General features: G+C 43.0%; 1 protein-coding gene across 1 annotated transcript; it reads left to right on the top strand.

Moving 5' to 3' along the window:
• Window positions 1-1,629: 1,629 nt before the first annotated feature.
• MRPL20 (mitochondrial ribosomal protein L20) lies at window positions 1,630-10,271 on the top strand. The gene is made up of 4 exons (XM_069741185.1): window positions 1,630-1,786; window positions 8,052-8,162; window positions 9,590-9,667; window positions 9,817-10,271. Exons 1-4 carry the CDS (start codon window positions 1,700-1,702, stop codon window positions 9,988-9,990), a joined length of 450 nt encoding a protein of 149 aa, XP_069597286.1. The 5' UTR covers window positions 1,630-1,699; the 3' UTR covers window positions 9,991-10,271.
• Window positions 10,272-17,969: the final 7,698 nt, after the last annotated feature.

Below are 17,969 nucleotides of genomic sequence, written 5' to 3'. Positions count from 1 at the left end.
AGGCAAAACCAGAAGAGGAACAATCAGAGGAAAAGTATAAGGGCTCATTTCCACTTGTGAGAAAAACGGACGAGTGCAATCCGATAAAAAATCGGATTGCACTCGGACCAATGTTAATCAATAGGTGACATTCCATTTGCGATTTTTTTCTCAGCCGAAATCGGACTGAGAAAAATCTGTGTCGGCTGAGAAAAAAATCGCAGCATGCTGCGATTTGCTGCGAGTCTCGGACGAGACTCGCCAATGAAAGTCAATGGGTGCGAGAAAAAAAACGCATGGAATACGGACCATCCGTATTCCATCCGTCTTTTACGGATACCTTACCATTCTGTGGCACAGAATACTGTAAATAGTCCTGTAAATGACTGTATAAAAATATTTGCAGAGAAAAAATACGGATGTCATACGGATGTAAAAACGGATGATGCGATTAAAAATCGCATTACACTCGCATGACACTCGCATGACAATCGCACACGTTACATCAGTTTTTTCGGTCCGTAAATCGGACCGTTTTTTTCTCACACAAGTGGAAATGAGCCCTAATGGAAACATATGCATCACTTCTGGATTTATCACCCACTGCTGGTTTTGGCTTATAAATACTGATGTAAAATACTGACCAAATACTGAACGTGTGAACGTGGCCTAACCATACGTACGGCTCTATATGGTGCCATTGGCGGTGGCAGGGGTCGTGTGGCCAATGATTTCTATGTGCCGCTGCTACATGCAAGTGATTGGGGTCACATTGTGACCCCTATGGTACAGCGACTTCAACAATCGAGCTACAAAAAAATCAATTTAGGCTACTTTCACACTAGCGTCGCATTCGGCCCGTCGCAGTGCGTTGGGCCGAGATTCCGACGCTAGCGTTTGATGCGCCGCACAACGGAGGCAGCGGATGCATTTCTCCGGCGCATCCGCTGCCCCATTGTGAGGTGCGGGGAGGTGGGGCGGAGTTCCGGCCGCGCATGCGCCGTCGGAAAAAGCGGTGCGTCGGCAGCAAAAAACTTTACATTTAACGTTTTTTGCTCCCGGCGGTCCGCCACAACACGGCGCAATCGTCGAACGACGGTTGCGCCGTGTCAATACGTCGCAATGCGTCGGTAATGTTACTCTATGGGGCAAAAACGCATCCTGCAAACAACTTTGCAGGATGCGTTTTTTCCCCTAAACGACACATTGCGACGTATTGAAAACAACGCCAGTGTGAAAGTAGCTTACTTGTCCCAGCCGGAGCAAACAAAATGTCGCACCGCGACCCCAATCACTTATACGGCGCTGTGATAAAGGAGAGACATAGGGCCATCGCGGGTGCAACCTGCAATCTTATACGGCTGACGTCTCCGTATAATCACAGATTTAGCTCCTTTTATTACTAATAATATGGATTTTATTCATTTTGACAGCCATATATACCACACATTTCTCAGTGTCAGCGAACCATGAAACATTGACAACATCCCACATTTCTTTTACAACAGTTTCACCTCCATTGCCCCATGTTTGTGAGGTAATGCAGCCAAAACTGAGCAGACGGCGCCATTTTCAGAGCACTGTCTGTGAAAGTTGTTTGTTTATGTGTCAATAAAGTTCGGGGGAAAAAAAAGGTTGTGACGTAAATTACACAGGACGGAGTTGTCAGAGGCGTCCATGCTGGTTAAGGGCAGCCGGGGAACTTCATAGAGGGCACAACATGGTGTTCCTGAGCCTGTCGCGGTGGATCCGGAACCGGGGGCCTCCTCGTTACTGGCGGGTGCAGGAGGTGCTGCAACATGCCAGGGTGAGTGGAGGAAAGTCCGAGGTCATGGTTGTCTGCCCTGACAGTCCCAGCATGCTGCAGCCATGGATCACTGACGCTCCATTGTGTGGGGGGCATTGGTGTTATAGCTGCACTACAAGTCCCAGCATGCACAGTATGGCTTCCTGCTGTTGCATTAGGGACCACACACATAGGACTTCACCCCTTTTCTGGTGGACAAACACCACAAATCTTGAACCCGCCGTATATTCCAGTGTGCAGGATTCCAGTATATATTGGAAATTCCAGGACATCTGTGAAGCCTGGCCACAGACCAAGATGGCAGTGATGGGGGTCTTCATTAGACCCCTAGCTGCCATTTTCCATCGGTGCTCTGACAGGTGGGGGATGGGACGAGATTGGCGCCAGAACACGTGTAGCCGCTGTCCGTGATTGATCAGCGATCAGAGCTCGCTCCAGTCTCTGCTGTTCGGGTATGAGCGCAGGTTACAGGGAGCTGTCAGCAGCTCTATAGTGTGTGATCCATTGCCATCACCTTTCTGAGCGCCTGTCCTACAAACGTGTCCATCATCCCCCCTGTATACCACCAAATATACCTTTTTATTACCCCCCACCCCCGCGCTGTATGTAAATACTTTTGGTCCCATCTGATGGCTGTCGTTTCCTCGTCATCTGTGCCTCTTATTCCCCAAAAACCCGTCCTCCCACTTTGGTTAATGTGGATTATGTGTCCAGCCGAAAAATCTTGTGCCTGCGCTTTAGCATCGTCTACTCGCACAGTGCAGGCAGAGCACAAAACATAACTGCGCCCAGGAAACGTTTCCCCGGCACACTTATGTTTTGTGCTCTGCCTGCACTGTGCGAGCCGAAGGTGCTAAAGCGCAGGCACAAGATTTTTCGGCTGGACACATAATCCACATTAACCAAAGTGGGAGGATGGGTTTTGAGGTCATTAAACTGTATGGAGCACTGTGTGTGTCCTTTATACTGTATAATGTACTATGCAGGGCCCATTATACTGTATGGAGGACTATGGGGCCATTATACTGTATGGAGCAATACATGGGGCACATTATACCATATGGAGCAATATATGGGGCACATTTTACTGTTTAGAGCACTATGTGGGGCTGTTATACTGTATGGAGTATTTTGTGGGGCTGTTATACTGTATGGAGCAATATTTGGGGCACATTCTACTTTATGGAGTATTATATGGGCCATTATACTATGCTGAGCAATATATGGGGCAGATTATACTGTATGGAGCACTATGTGGGGTCATTATACTGTATGGGGCACTATGTGGGGCCATTATACTATATGGAGCAATATATGGGGCACATTATACTGTATAGAGCACTATGTGGAGCTGTTATACTGTATGGAGTATTTTGTGGGGCTGTAATACTGCATGGAGCACCATATGGGGCCATTATACTATATGGAGCAATATATGGGGCAGATTATACTGTATGGAGCACTAAATGGGGCCATTATAGTATATGGAGCAATATATGGGGCAGATTATACTGTATGGAGCACTATGTGGGGTCATTATACTGTATGGAGCACTATGTGGGGTCATTATACTGTATGGAGCACTATGTGGGGTCATTATACTGTATGGAGCACTATGTGAGGCTGTTATACTGTATGGAGCACTATGTGGGGGTCATTATACTGTATGGAGCACTATGTGGGGTCATTATACTGTATGGAGCACTATGTGGGGTCATTATACTGTATGGAGCACTATGTGAGGCTGTTATACTGTATGGAGCACTATGTGGGGGTCATTATACTGTATGGGGCACTATGTGGGGCCATTATACTATATGGACAATATATGGGGCAGATTATACTGTATAGAGCACTATGGGGCTGTTATACTATATGGAGTATTGTGGGGCTGTAATACTGTATGGAGCACTATTTGGGGCCATTATACTATATGGAGCAATATATGGGGCAGATTATACTGTATGGAGCACTGTGGGGCTGTTATACCGCATGGAGCACTATGTGGGGCTGTTATACCGCATGGAGCACTATGTGGGGCTGTAATACTGTATGGAGCACTATGTGGGGCTGTTATACTGTATGGAGCACTATGTGGGGCTGTTATACTGTATGGAGCACTATGTGGGGCTGTAATACTGTATGGAGCACTATGTGGGGCTGTTATACTGCATGGAGTACTATGTGGGGCTTTACTCCAGTTCTTTACTCTGCACTAGTCAGGGTAGAGAAGTGCGATTGCGCAGGAGTGCGATACTGGGGAACACTATGTGGATGATGTAGGGATGCAAGAAGAAGGGGGGTGCCGAACCAAGACCAGCAACACCCCTCGGACCGGACCATCCCTCAGGTGAGTATAATAAAAGCTCTTCTTCTTGTCTTGCAGGTTGGGTTGGGGGCAGATATATAGCATTAGGCCCCCTTTACATGTCAGTGTGTCGGGTACATGTGGTGACGGTTTTCACACATACTGGAGACACTTACACACTTAGATCCATTCAATTGAATGGGTCTCTGCACATGTTATTGTTTCCACGGACCCTGCGTCCGTGGGCAAAATACCCTGATATGTCTGTTTTTTAACAACAGTACGGGCCGCAAAATGCCCCGCACATGGATGACACACGATTTACATCAGCGTGACACGTACCGGTGCCTGGGAATCAGCCGTACTGTTCGTGCGGATCCCCGGCTGCCAACTGCGTTGACCCCACTGAGGTCAGCGAAATTCATGGGCCCGCTCTCGCTGCAGCGAGTCCTTGTCCCCTGCTCTTCAGCATCTCATGGTCGCCTCCGGCCACCGCTCATACTGATAAGCAAATGTCGCACAGAAGGATTACTGTATGTGGGACACTATGGATTCTTACAGCTTCGGACAGGCGAGGGATAGTGTTGTGTTTTTTTAATTTATTTTTACAGGTTTTTTATATTATTCTTCATTTTGTACTCGATGTAGACAGCAGAGGGCTGAATACAACTCTCAACATTGTCCCCTGCTCGCGCTGATCGCAGGGAGGGCAGGCGACAATGATGTGAGCGGTCTTCAGCACCCGGCGCCTGAGAACGACGCGAACTGAGCCGTCTTTCAGTGTCTCCATTTATATTACCAGTATGAGTGACATTGTTAGGTCGCCTTCACACACACAGCCATTATAATCTACGGGGCTGCGCACATGTCCGTTTTTTTTCCAGCAGCACGGATGACAATGCATATCGCACACACACATGCACACGGATGGCATAGTGTGACACCTACTGGAATGGTGTGCATGTTTACCTGTAGATGTGTAAAGATAGATATCCGTGGGATATACAGTCATGGCCGAAAGTATAGGCACCATTGAAATTGGTCCAGAAAATGAAGTATTTCTCCCAGAAAATTAATGCAATTACATCTTTTGTTATACAAACGTTTATTTCCTTTGTGTTTATTGGAAGTACGCAAAACAGAGGGAAAAAAAAGGCAAATTGGACATAACCGAAAACCCGAAAAATGAGACAGACAAAATTGTTGGCGCCCTCAACTTAATATTTGATTGCATCTTTTGGAATAAATAACTGCAATCAATCGCTTCCTATAACCATTAGTGATGAGCGAGTATTCTCGTTGCTCAGGTGACCTCCGAGTATTTTTTTAGTGCTCAGAGATTTAGTTTTCAATCTGGCAGCTGAATGATTTACAGCTACTAGACAGCTTGAACACATGTGGGGATTCCCTAGCAACCAGGAAACCCCCACATGTACTCAGGCTGTCTAGTAGCTGTAAATCATTCAGCTGCGGTGATGAAAACTAAATCTCCGAGCACTAAAAAATACTCGTTGACCACCCGAGCGTGCTCTGGAAAACCCGAGCAACGAGTATATTCGCTCATCACTACTAACCATCACCAAGCTTCTTACTCCTCTCAACTGGAATTTTGTATCCCTCTTCTTTTGAAAACTGCTCCAGGTCTCATATTTGAAGACTCCTTCTTTCAGCAGCAATGGGTCTCGCCAATAGGTGTTCAATGGGATTTAGATCCGGACTCATTGCTGCCACTTCAGAACTCTCCAGCGCTTTGTTTCCATCCATTTCTGGGGGCTTGTTGAAGTATGTTTGGGGTCATTCTCCTGCTGGAAGACCCATGACATAGGACGCAGACCCAGCTTCCTGACATTGGGTCCTACATTGAGACCTAAAATCCTTTAGTAATCTTCAGATTTCATGATGTCTTGCACACAGCCAAGGCACCAAGTGTCAGAGGCCGCAAAACAACCACAAGTGATCTTTGAATCTCCACCATATTTGGGTCACTTGAAGGGGGATTCTGCTTTTCTGGCACTTGGGGGGTCTGTATATGGGGTCCGCAAAGTATTGTAGTAAAATGCACTCCAGGAGGCAAATAGCGCTCCTTTCCTCCAGAGTCTCGCCATATGGCTAAGCCGTACTGTCCAGAACATATTGCGTATTTTTACATTCAGCAGAAATTGTGGGACACATTTTGGTGCCATTTTGACCCATTTCCCAGTATGAAAATGTAATATTTGGGGCTAACACACAGTTTTGGTGGTAAAATTGTAAATTATTTTTTATTGCCTCCCAGTGGTATAAGATTCTGTGACACACTTGTGTCAATATAATCAATGCACCCCTAGATTAATTTGAGTGGTTTAGTTTGTAATATGGGATCACTTATGGGCGGGTTCTGCTGTTCAGGCACCTCGGGGGCTCTTTCAATGTGACCAGTGCAGCAAAATCTGCCCTGTAATATGGCGCTACTTCCCTTCTGAGCTTTGCACTGTGCCTCAAAAGTAGTTGTTGCCCACATATGGGGTATCAGTGAACTCGATTTTGAGGTCCATTTTCTCCTGTTACCCTTATGAAAATGCAAGATTTGGGGCTAAAATACATTTTTTTGTGGGAAAGATGTGATCTTTTATTTTCACGGCTCAATGTTATAAACTTCTGTGAAGCACTAGGGGGTTCGGATTGCTCACCACACATCTAGATAAGTTCTCCGAGGGGTCTAGATTCCAAAATGGGGTCACTTGTGGGGGGTTTCCACTGTTTAGGCACATCAGGGGCTCTCCAAACGCGACATGGCGTTCGCTAATTATTCCAGTAAGTTTTACATTCAAAAAGTCAATCTCCGCTCCTTCCTTTCTGAGCCCTGCCATGCGCCCAAACAGTAGATTTCCCCCACATGTGGGGTATCAGTGTACTAAGGAGAAATTGCACAACCAATTTTGCGGTCAATTTTCTCCTGTTACCCATGTGAAAGTAAAAAAAAAATGGAAAATTGGGTCTAAAGCATATTAGCCGGTGTAAATGACCTCTAAAAGCTCTAGATTATTTTTATTAATCAAAACGCGTAGCTCACAAGTGACTCGATCCCTAAAGACAGATTAGTGAATGAAATGCAGCAAGGAACGTTAATTCCTCCTGTCCCCCTGTATACCACCAAAAATACTTTGCTGTATATAAACACTTTTAGCCCGGTCCGATGTGTGTCATTTCCTCGCTACATTAAAAAAAAAAAAAAAAAAAAAGTTGCCATGAGATTTGTGTAAATATTATGCACTTTGCTGGAACTTTAAGGCTATGTGCACACGTTGCGGATTTTGCTGCGGATCCGCAGCGTTTCCGCAGCTGCGGATCTGCAGCAGTTTCTCATGAGTTTACAGTACAATGTAAACTTATGGGAAACCAAAAACACTGTGCCCATGCTGCGGAAAAAGCCGTGTGGAAACGCAGCGGATTATTTTCCGCAGCATGTCAATTCTTTGTTCGGAATCCGCAGCGGTTTTCCATCTGCTCCAATAGAAAACTGCAGATGGAAAACCGCAGCAGAATCCGCATTAAAAACCGCAGTAAAAACTGCAGCGGTTTTGCACTGCGGATTTATCAAATCCGCAGCGGATTTTTCTACGTGTGCACATACCCTAAGATGCCGTATTTTTTTTCGCAGCCAAAGTATGCGAAAGCTCATCACAGGAACGTAACCTTACCATTCCGTGCATCCATCTCCTATACATATCTGTGTGTCTGCATAGTGTCTTCCCTACTCCATACCCTCCTGTATATCTACGACTGCACGATCAGAATAGGTTATAAATAAAATAAAAATAATGGTTTCAAAGATAGACATGCCCTATAAAGACTTGTTGACTTTTATTTATTTTTTTGCCTCTTTATATATCGGTGGTGTTTATACTTTTAAATGTCTTGCATGGACCACTGCTCTTTTTTTGTTATATTTTGCTTTTTTTTTTTTTTTTTTAATAGCATTTCCGAGGAAGAAAAAATCGCTGCTTCAGCTTGGCGATACGAGCTGTCCGCCGAGCCTTTGTGTATTCGACGAAAGCCAGGAAAACTAAGACGCGCATTATGAGAACGGTAAGATTTAAAAAAAAAAAAAATCTGTAAAGACATCTAGTCTAGGATGACATTTACGAAGTCCTTCCCGAATCACAAAAGCCAAAAATGCGTGCATTCATCAATTCACTTTCATCACTGAAAGGTGCCGAAAACTTGAGTTGCCACAATAAACATCCTCCCTGCCCCATTCACACTCGCAGACCACCTGTGGCTGCCGCAGACCCCCTTTGTATTGAGTGAAAACCAAACCAAAGGCCCATGGAATAGAACAGCAGGGGCGCGGGTGTTACCTTCTTCATACACTACATAACCTGTTTCATATCATTTCATGGTAAAGGTGGGATAACGGGCTTAGGTGCAGTGCAAGGTTTTTATTTTATTTACTTTTTTCATCTGAGAAAATTGGATCAATTAAGCGGGAGTGTGGTCCAGATGAGGAAAAGATTGAGAAAACAAATTCTCCATCTTCTCCATTCTGTCAGTCCTCATAAATCACACTGCACTTAGATGTCATCTGAGTGCAGTTTGATGTTTCCTACACACAGACATATCCGTTTTTTGCATGTCTATAGATCCTCGTAAAACACGTACCGCACACAGATGACATCCGTGTGACACGTACTGCAATGCAATTTATTCAAGAAATTACTTATTTTTAATTGTTCAAGATGTGCAAAGATAATGTTAATTAGCTTGTAAAATATACATAGCTATAGTTTTGTTTTTTTGTTTTTTTTTTTAAAGAAAAAAAACATTCCAGCTATAAACATTTTGCATTGCTGCACAGGAAAAAGTTTAATCTATGAAAATCTAAAATAAATGAACCAATAGGGTAAAAGAAACAAAAATTAAAAAATGTTTTGAAAAGGCAGAATTGTCATTTTCCAGTCACTACAACTTCCCCCAAAAACTGATCATTGTATATGTGAAAAAAAAAAAATCCTCACACCGCTCTACAGAAGGCAAAATAAAGTTACTGGTCTCAGAATATGGCGACAAATCAAATTTGTTGTTTTTTTTTCTAGTTGATTTTATTTTTAATCAATAAAATCTGAAAAAACTGATCCATGTTTGGTATTGCCCTAATTGTACCGATCTGAAGAAACTTTTTCGTTTTTTTTTTTTTTTACATCAAAATGACCCCACTTGGAATTTTTTTAGCCTTTTTTTTTACAGTATGGTAAAGTAAATGGTGTCATTCATACCTAGAAGTCGTCCTGCAAAAATGGTAGAAAAATAGCGACAGAAAAATAATAGCAAAAAAAAGTTTTGATTTCAGGAAGAAAAAAAAAACCTAAAAGCAGGAATAATAATAATAATAATTAAAAAAAAAAAAGAAAAAAAAAGAAAGTCTGTGTCCTTTAGGGGTTGAAGCTGGCCGTGCTGCTGGCGGACACTGAGCATACTTCCCTCCGGTCATATTATTTGTGCTCTCTTCCTTCTAGCTATGGGTAGCCCGCATGACCGCCGCTGTCCAGGAACACGGCATGAAGTATCCGCACCTTGTTTCCAATCTTGCCAAAGTAAGTTTTCTGTTTTTTTTTTTTTTGTTTTTTTTTATTATAAAACTCGAGCTCCAGATTTGATGCCTCCTGTATAATGTGAGTTGTCTCATCTAGAGCCATATTTAATCCTTTTCATATTTTTAATTTCTTTTTTAATCATTTCTCAGTGTCAGGTGGCTCTTAACAGGAAGGTGATGTCCGATTTGGCCATCTGTGAACCCAAGACGTTCAAAGCGCTGGCTTCTCTGGCTAAGAGGAGGGGAGAAGAAGGTTTGGTGTCGGCACTTGGAGATGGGAAGGAATCGGAAGGAATATTTTCTCGGGTGGTTCATTATCACTAGTTCCCAAAAAACAAATCTGCAGCCGAGAACTGACTGAACTGTACAAAGTCATAAAAGTTGTCGCCTCGCTTATGTGCAACTAAACTTTACACACTTTCCGAGGTGGTTGGTTGTTGGGTATTCACCATCTTGGACCATAGATGGATAGATCCCAGGACACCTGTGTGTCCTACATGTTACATCAGCAGTGAGACTTTTTTTTTGCATGTTGTATATGTCCGGTTTAGTTACTTGACATCCTATAACTTTTCTATGACCATTAAAAAGATTCTGTGATTTTTGACGGCCTCGGTGGTGGTTATATGCAGGGGAACACTGGAATCTAGACTTTCTTCCTGAAGGCATTTGCACATGGGACTCTCTTTAGATTGATTGCAACCACCGTTTTTTTACCAGTACGTGTGTATTTCATGATCTATATACTGAGCCAATGCCCGGTCTGGCTACCCGAATGTACAGCCTCATATATGTTCTTGGAAGCTCGAAGTTTTCGGTTGGGAGATCCACGGTTAGTCCAGGTATCGGGGTCCATAAACAGACCATGAAATACGCCCAGCCGAAGGGTTTGTTCAGAAGTCCGTTTTTTCCCACGTATAAGGGCTCATCTCCACTTGTGTGAGAAAAAAACGGTCCGATTTACGGACCGAAAAAACTGATGTAACGTCTGCGAGTGTCATGCGATTTTTTTTTTTTTTTTTTTTTTTTTTTTTTATCGCAACATCCGTATGACATCCGTATTGCTGTCCGATTTTTACGCACGGGTCTCCTTTGAAAAGCCGGTAATTCAGCGCAGAGTACAGTAAAATCACAGTGACAGGTTAGATTAGAGTAGATATATACACATAGAATAGGTATATATACATATATATATGTCAGGGAGACACATATATATATATATATATATATATATATATATATATATATATATATATATATATATATATATATATAATGCAGCGCTAGACAGCTTTAAAGCTGGTAATTCAATTACCGGCTTTTGCTTTCTCCTTCACAAACCCAACATGATATGAGACCTGGTTTACATACAGTAAACCATCTCAGATCACCATTTTTTTTTGCATATTCCACACTACTAATGTTAGTAGTGTGTATATGCAAAATTTGGGCGTTCTAGCTATTATATTTAAAGGTTAAATGGCGGAAAAAATTGGCGTGGGCTCCCGCACAATTTTCTCCGCCAGAGTAGTAAAGCCAGTGACTGAGGGCAGATATTAATAGCCTGGAGAGGGTCCATGGTTATTGCCCCCCCCCCTGGCTACAAATATCTGCCCCCAGCCACCCCAGAAAAGGCACATCTGGAAGATGCGCCTATTCTGGCACTTGGCCACTCTCTTCCCATTCCCGTGTAGCGGTGGGATATGGGGTAATGAAGGGTTAATGCCACCTTGCAATTGTAAGGTGACATTAAGCCTAATTAATAATGGAGAGGCGTCAATTATGACACCTATCCATTATTAATCCAATTGAAAGAAAGGGTTAAAAAAATACACACACACATTATTAAAAATTATTTTAATGAAATAAAAACAAAGGTTGTTGTAATATTTTATTTAACGCCCAATCCACTCAGTGAAGACCCTCGTTCTGTGACAAAAAAATAATAAACCAACAATATACTTACCTTCCACAGATCTGTAACGTCCAACGATGTAAATCCTTCTGAAGGGGTTAAAACATTTTGCAGCCAGGAGCTTTGCTAATGCAATGCTACTCCTCGCTGCAAAACCCCGGGGAATGAGTCTAAATATAGATCAATGAGCTATATTTAGCTTCATTTGCGGTGAGGCGCCCTCTGCTGGCTGTTCATAGATCGTGGGAACTTTCCTTGAAAGCTCCCAGGCTTTCTAGGAAAGTTCCCACGATCTATGAACAGCCAGCAGAGGGCGCCTCACCGCAAATGAAGCTAAATATAGCTCATTGATCTATATTTAGACTCATTCCCCGGGGTTTTGCAGCGAGGAGTAGCATTGCATTAGCAAAGCTCCTGGCTGCAAAATGTTTTAACCCCTTCAGAAGGATTTACATCGTTGGACTTTACAGATCTGTGGAAGGTAAGTATATTGTTGGTTTATTATTATTTTTTTTGTCACAGAACGAGGGTCTTCACTGAGTGGATTGGGCGTTAAATAAAAAATTACAACAACCTTTGTTTTTATTTCATTAAAATAATTTTTAATAATGTGTGTGTGTATTTTTTTAACCCTTTCTTTCAATTGGATTAATAATGGATAGGTGTCATAATTGACGCCTCTCTATTATTAATCTGGCTTAATGTCACCTTACAATTGCAAGGTGGCATTAACCCTTCATTACCCCATATCCCACCGCTACACGGGAATGGGAAGAGAGTGGCCAAGTGCCAGAATAGGCGCATCTTCCAGATGTGCCTTTTCTGGGGTGGCTGGGGGCAGGTGTTTTTAGCCAGGGGGGGGGGGGCAATAACCATGGACCCTCTCCAGGCAATTAATATCTGCCCTCAGTCACTGGCTTTACTACTCTGGCGGAGAAAATTGTGCGGGAGCCCACGCCAATTTTTTCCGCCATTTAACCCTTAAATATAATAGCTAGAACACCCAAATTTTGCATATACACACTACTAACATTAGTAGTGTGGAATATGCAAAAAAAATGGTAATATGAGATGGTTTACTGTATGTAAACCAGGTCTCATATCATGTCGGGTTTGTGAAGGAGAAAGCAAAAGCCGGTAATTGAATTACCAGCTTTAAAGCTATCTAGCGCTGCATTAAATATATATATATATATATATATATATATATATATATATATATATATACAGTGGGGCAAAAAAGTATTTAGTCAGTCAGCAATAGTGCAAGTTCCACCACTTAAAAAGATGAGAGGCGTCTGTAATTTACATCATAGGTAGACCTCAACTATGGGAGACAAACTGAGAAAAAAAAAATCCAGAAAATCACATTGTCTGTTTTTTAACATTTTATTTGCATATTATGGTGGAAAATAAGTATTTGGTCAGAAACAAAATTTCATCTCAATACTTTGTAATATATCCTTTGTTGGCAATGACAGAGCTCAAACGTTTTCTGTAAGTCTTCACAAGGTTGCCAAACACTGTTGTTGGTATGTTGGCCCATTCCTCCATGCAGATCTCCTCTAGAGCAGTGATGTTTTTGGCTTTTCGCTTGGCAACACGGACTTTCAACTCCCTCCAAAGGTTTTCTATAGGGTTGAGATCTGGAGACTGGCTAGGCCACTCCAGGACCTTGAAATGCTTCTTACGAAGCCACTCCTTCGTTGCCCTGGCGGTGTGCTTTGGATCATTGTCATGTTGAAAGACCCAGCCACGTTTCATCTTCAATGCCCTTGCTGATGGAAGGAGGTTTGCACTCAAAATCTCACGATACATGGCCCCATTCATTCTTTCATGTACCCGGATCAGTCGTCCTGGCCCCTTTGCAGAGAAACAGCCCCAAAGCATGATGTTTCCACCACCATGCTTTACAGTAGGTATGGTGTTTGATGGATGCAACTCAGTATTCTTTTTCCTCCAAACGCGACAAGTTGTGTTTCTACCAAACAGTTCCAGTTTGGTTTCATCAGACCATAGGACATTCTCCCAAAACTCCTCTGGATCATTCAAATGCTCACTAGCAAACTTCAGACGGGCCCGGACATGTACTGGCTTAAGCAGTGGGACATGTCTGGCACTGCAGGATCTGAGTCCATGGTGGCGTAGTGTGTTACTTATGGTAGGCCTTGTTACATTGGTCCCAGCTCTCTGCAGTTCATTCACTAGGTCCCCCCGCGTGGTTCTGGGATTTTTGCTCACCGTTCTTGTGATCATTCTGACCCCACGGGGTGGGATTTTGCGTGGAGCCCCAGATCGAGGGAGATTATCAGTGGTCTTGTATGTCTTCCATTTTCTAATTATTGCTCCCACTGTTGATTTCTTCACTCCAAGCTGGTTGGCTATTGCAGATTCAGTCTTCCCAGCCTGGTGCAGGGCTACAATTTTTTTTCTGGTGTCCTTTGACAGCGCTTTGGTCTTCACCATAGTGGAGTTTGGAGTCAGACTGTTTGAGGGTGTGCACAGATGTCTTTTTATACTGATAACAAGTTTAAACAGGTGCCATTACTACAGGTAATGAGTGGAGGAAAGAGGAGACTCTTAAAGAAGACGTTACAGGTCTGTGAGAGCCAGAAATCTTGATTGTTTGTTTCTGACCAAATACTTATTTTCCACCATAATATGCAAAAAAAATGATAAAAAAACAGACAATGTGATTTTCTGGATTTTTTTTTCTCAGTTTGTCTCCCATAGTTGAGGTCTACCTATGATGTAAATTACAGACGCCTCTCATCTTTTTAAGTGGTGGAACTTGCACTATTGCTGACTGACTAAATACTTTTTTGCCCCACTGTATGTATATATATATATATATATATATATATATATATATATATATATATATATATATATATATATATATATATATATATATATATGTGTCTCCCTGACATATACAGGTCCTTCTCAAAAAATTAGCATATAGTGTTAAATTTCATTATTTACCATAATGTAATGATTACAATTAAACTTTCATATATTATAGATTCATTATCCACCAACTGAAATTTGTCAGGTCTTTTATTGTTTTAATACTGATGATTTTGGCATACAACTCCTGATAACCCAAAAAACCTGTCTCAATAAATTAGCATATTTCACCCATCCAATCAAATAAAAGTGTTTTTAAATAACAAACAAAAAAACCATCAAATAATAATGTTCAGTTATGCACTCAATACTTGGTCGGGAATCCTTTGGCAGAAATGACTGCTTCAATGCGGCGTGGCATGGAGGCAATCAGCCTGTGACACTGCTGAGATGTTATGGAGGCCCAGGATGCTTCAATAGCGGCCTTAAGCTCATCCAGAGTGTTGGGTCTTGCGTCTCTCAACTTTCTCTTCACAATATCCCACAGATTCTCTATGGGGTTCAGGTCAGGAGAGTTGGCAGGCCAATTGAGCACAGTAATACCATGGTCAGTAAACCATTTACCAGTGGTTTTGGCACTGTGAGCAGGTGCCAGGTCGTGCTGAAAAATGAAATCTTCATCTCCATAAAGCATTTCAGCCGATGGAAGCATGAAGTGCTCCAAAATCTCCTGATAGCTAGCTGCATTGACCCTGCCCTTGATGAAACACAGTGGACCAACACCAGCAGCTGACATGGCACCCCACACCATCACTGACTGTGGGTACTTGACACTGGACTTCAGGCATTTTGGCATTTCCTTCTCCCCAGTCTTCCTCCAGACTCTGGCACCTTGATTTCCGAATGACATGCAAAATTTGCTTTCATCAGAAAAAAGTACTTGGGACCACTTAGCAACAGTCCAGTGCTGCTTCTCTGTAGCCCAGGTCAGGCGCCTCTGCCGCTGTTTATGGTTCAAAAGTGGCTTTACCTGGGGAATGCGGCACCTGTAGCCCATTTCCTGCACACGCCTGTGCACGGTGGCTCTGGATGTTTCCACACCAGACTCAGTCCACTGCTTCCTCAGGTTCCCCAAGGTCTGGAATCGGTCCTTCTCCACAATCTTCCTCAGGGTCCGGTCTCCTCTTCTCGTTGTACAGCGTTTTCTGCCACATTGTTTCCTTCCAACAGACTTACCATTGAGGTGCCTTGATACAGCACTCTGGGAACAGCCTATTTGTTGAGAAATTTCTTTCTGGGTCTTACCCTCTTGCTTGAGGGTGTCAATGATGGCCTTCTTGACATCTGTCAGGTCGCTAGTCTTACCCATGATGGGGGTTTTGAGTAATGAACCAGGCAGGGAGTTTATAAAAGCCTCAGGTATCTTTTGCATGTGTTTAGAGTTAATTAGTTGATTCAGAAGATTAGGGTAATAGGTCGTTTAGAGCAGGGGTCCCCAACTCCAGTCCTCAAGGCCCACCAACATGTCATGTTTTCAGGATTTCCTTAGTCTTGCCCAGGTAATAATTGCATCACCTGTGCAATGCAAAGGAAATCCTGAAAACATGACCTGTTGGTGGGCCTTGAGGACTGGAGTTGGGGACCCCTGGTTTAGAGAACCTTTTCTTGATATGCTAATTTATTGAGACAGGTTTTTTGGGTTATCAGGAGTTGTATGCCAAAATCATCAGTATTAAAACAATAAAAGACCTGACAAATTTCAGTTGGTGGATAATGAATCTATAATATATGAAAGTTTAATTGTAATCATTACATTATGGTAAATAATGAAATTTAACACTATATGCTAATTTTTTGAGAAGGACCTGTATATATGTGTATATATACCTATTCTATGTGTATATATCTACTCTCATCTAACCTGTCAGTGTGATTTTACTGTACTCTGCGCTGAATTGCCGGCTTTTCTAAGGACACGGGTGCGTAAAAATCGGACAGCACTCGCATGGTGCGAGTGCTGTGCGTTTTTTTTCTCGCACCCATTGACTTGCATTGGCGAGTCTCGTACGAGAATCTCAGCAATACGCAGCATGCTGCGATTTTTTTTCTCAGCCGACACAGATTTTTCTCAGTCCGATTTCGGCTGGGAAAAAAAATCGCAAATGGAGTGTCACATATTGATTAACATTGGTCCGAGTGCAATCCGATTTTTTTATCGGATTGCACTCGTCCATTTTCCTCACAAGTGGAGATGAGCCCTAAGAAAAACAGACCAAGGAGTTTGAACAGGGTTTGATTCTTGTACGTGGAGAGAGAAAAGGTTCTCAATAGTGATGAGCGAATGTGCTGGGATAAGGTGTCATCTGAGCATGCTCGGATGCTGACCGAGTGCCTTCAGTGTGCTTGAAAAATATGTTCTGAGGCTGCATGTCTTGTGGCTGTTCGACAGCTGCAACACATGCAGGGATTGTCCAACAATCCTTGTATGTATGGTGGCTGTCGAATAAATGCGATACATGCAGCCGCTGGGGACTTGAACATAGTATTCAAGCACACCAAAGTCACTTGGTTAGTAGTCGAGCATGCTCAGATGACACCTTATTCCAGCACATTCGCTCATGGCTAGTTCTCAACCTTCTTTTCTGACTCTCCATGAAAATCAGACTGCACTTTGATGGCATCCGAGTGCTTTCCCATAGACTTGCATTGCCAGCTTTGATCCAACCCTCGGAACAAAATCAGACATGTCTCCAATATTTACTGCCAACCACTCGGTCCGAGGAAAAAATTGGGAAAAGGAGCAGATTTCCTGCTGGCCATGCGCAGTGTGAAACAATGGATGCGACGTACGGAAAAAGTTCCCTTGAACGTTTTTCCGAGACGACGGTCCGCCAAAACCAGACGCATCCAGTGCACGACGCATGCAACATATGGCCATGCGTCGCTAATGCAAGTCTATGGAGAAAAACGCATCCTGCGGACAACTTTGCAGGATGCATTTTTTCTCCAAAACGATGCATTACGACATTGGCCAAACGACGGAAGTGTGAAAGTAGCCTAACATGTGTTTTGTTCTCAGCACATGTTTTATATACCCCATAAAACACATCACAACCTGTTTGCTGCATTGTTCTTAAGTGTTTCTTTGCTTTCTCATTATTTTCTGTGGGTGAAAAAAATGCAGCCTGAATTCACACACTGCGGATTTCAAAAACGCTGCTTTCTCAAATTGTCAGGAACAAAAAAAAAAGTGTGTACATGAGATTTCTGAAAACTCAACGAGTTTTTGCAGATACTTTTAAATGCAGCTTCTTACGAGCCTAAATGCTGCATGTGAACTGCGTCTTAGGGCTCATGTAGATAGCTGTAGATTTTGGTCTGATATTGGACTGCTAATGCAGGGACTGGCCGCAGGGCTCCTACTTCTGTGAAGCTGGTCACACTTAAGTCAGAGGTGCAGCCACGGTCCGCGCAATCGGGGTGGGAGACCTAGGGTGGGTCAGTGCACTCGGAGTGGGAGACCTAGGGCGGGTCTGCT

The sequence above is a fragment of the Ranitomeya imitator genome, chromosome 10 (genome assembly GCF_032444005.1).
Source record: "Ranitomeya imitator isolate aRanImi1 chromosome 10, aRanImi1.pri, whole genome shotgun sequence".
Taxonomy (NCBI): Eukaryota; Metazoa; Chordata; class Amphibia; order Anura; family Dendrobatidae; genus Ranitomeya; species Ranitomeya imitator.
This window is presented reverse-complemented; position numbering and strand designations above follow the sequence as displayed.

What these genes read in the sequence shown, in the direction of transcription:
- MRPL20 (XM_069741185.1), top strand. Translation starts at nt 1,700, where the DNA reads ATGGTGTTCCTGAGCCTGTCGCGGTGGATCCGGAACCGGGGGCCTCCT. An exon ending in AGACGCGCATTATGAGAACG is followed by an intron (nt 8,163 to 9,589) that starts GTAAGATTTAAA and finishes TCTTCCTTCTAG; the next exon opens with CTATGGGTAGCCCGCATGAC. An exon ending in TTGTTTCCAATCTTGCCAAA is followed by an intron (nt 9,668 to 9,816) that starts GTAAGTTTTCTG and finishes ATCATTTCTCAG; the next exon opens with TGTCAGGTGGCTCTTAACAG.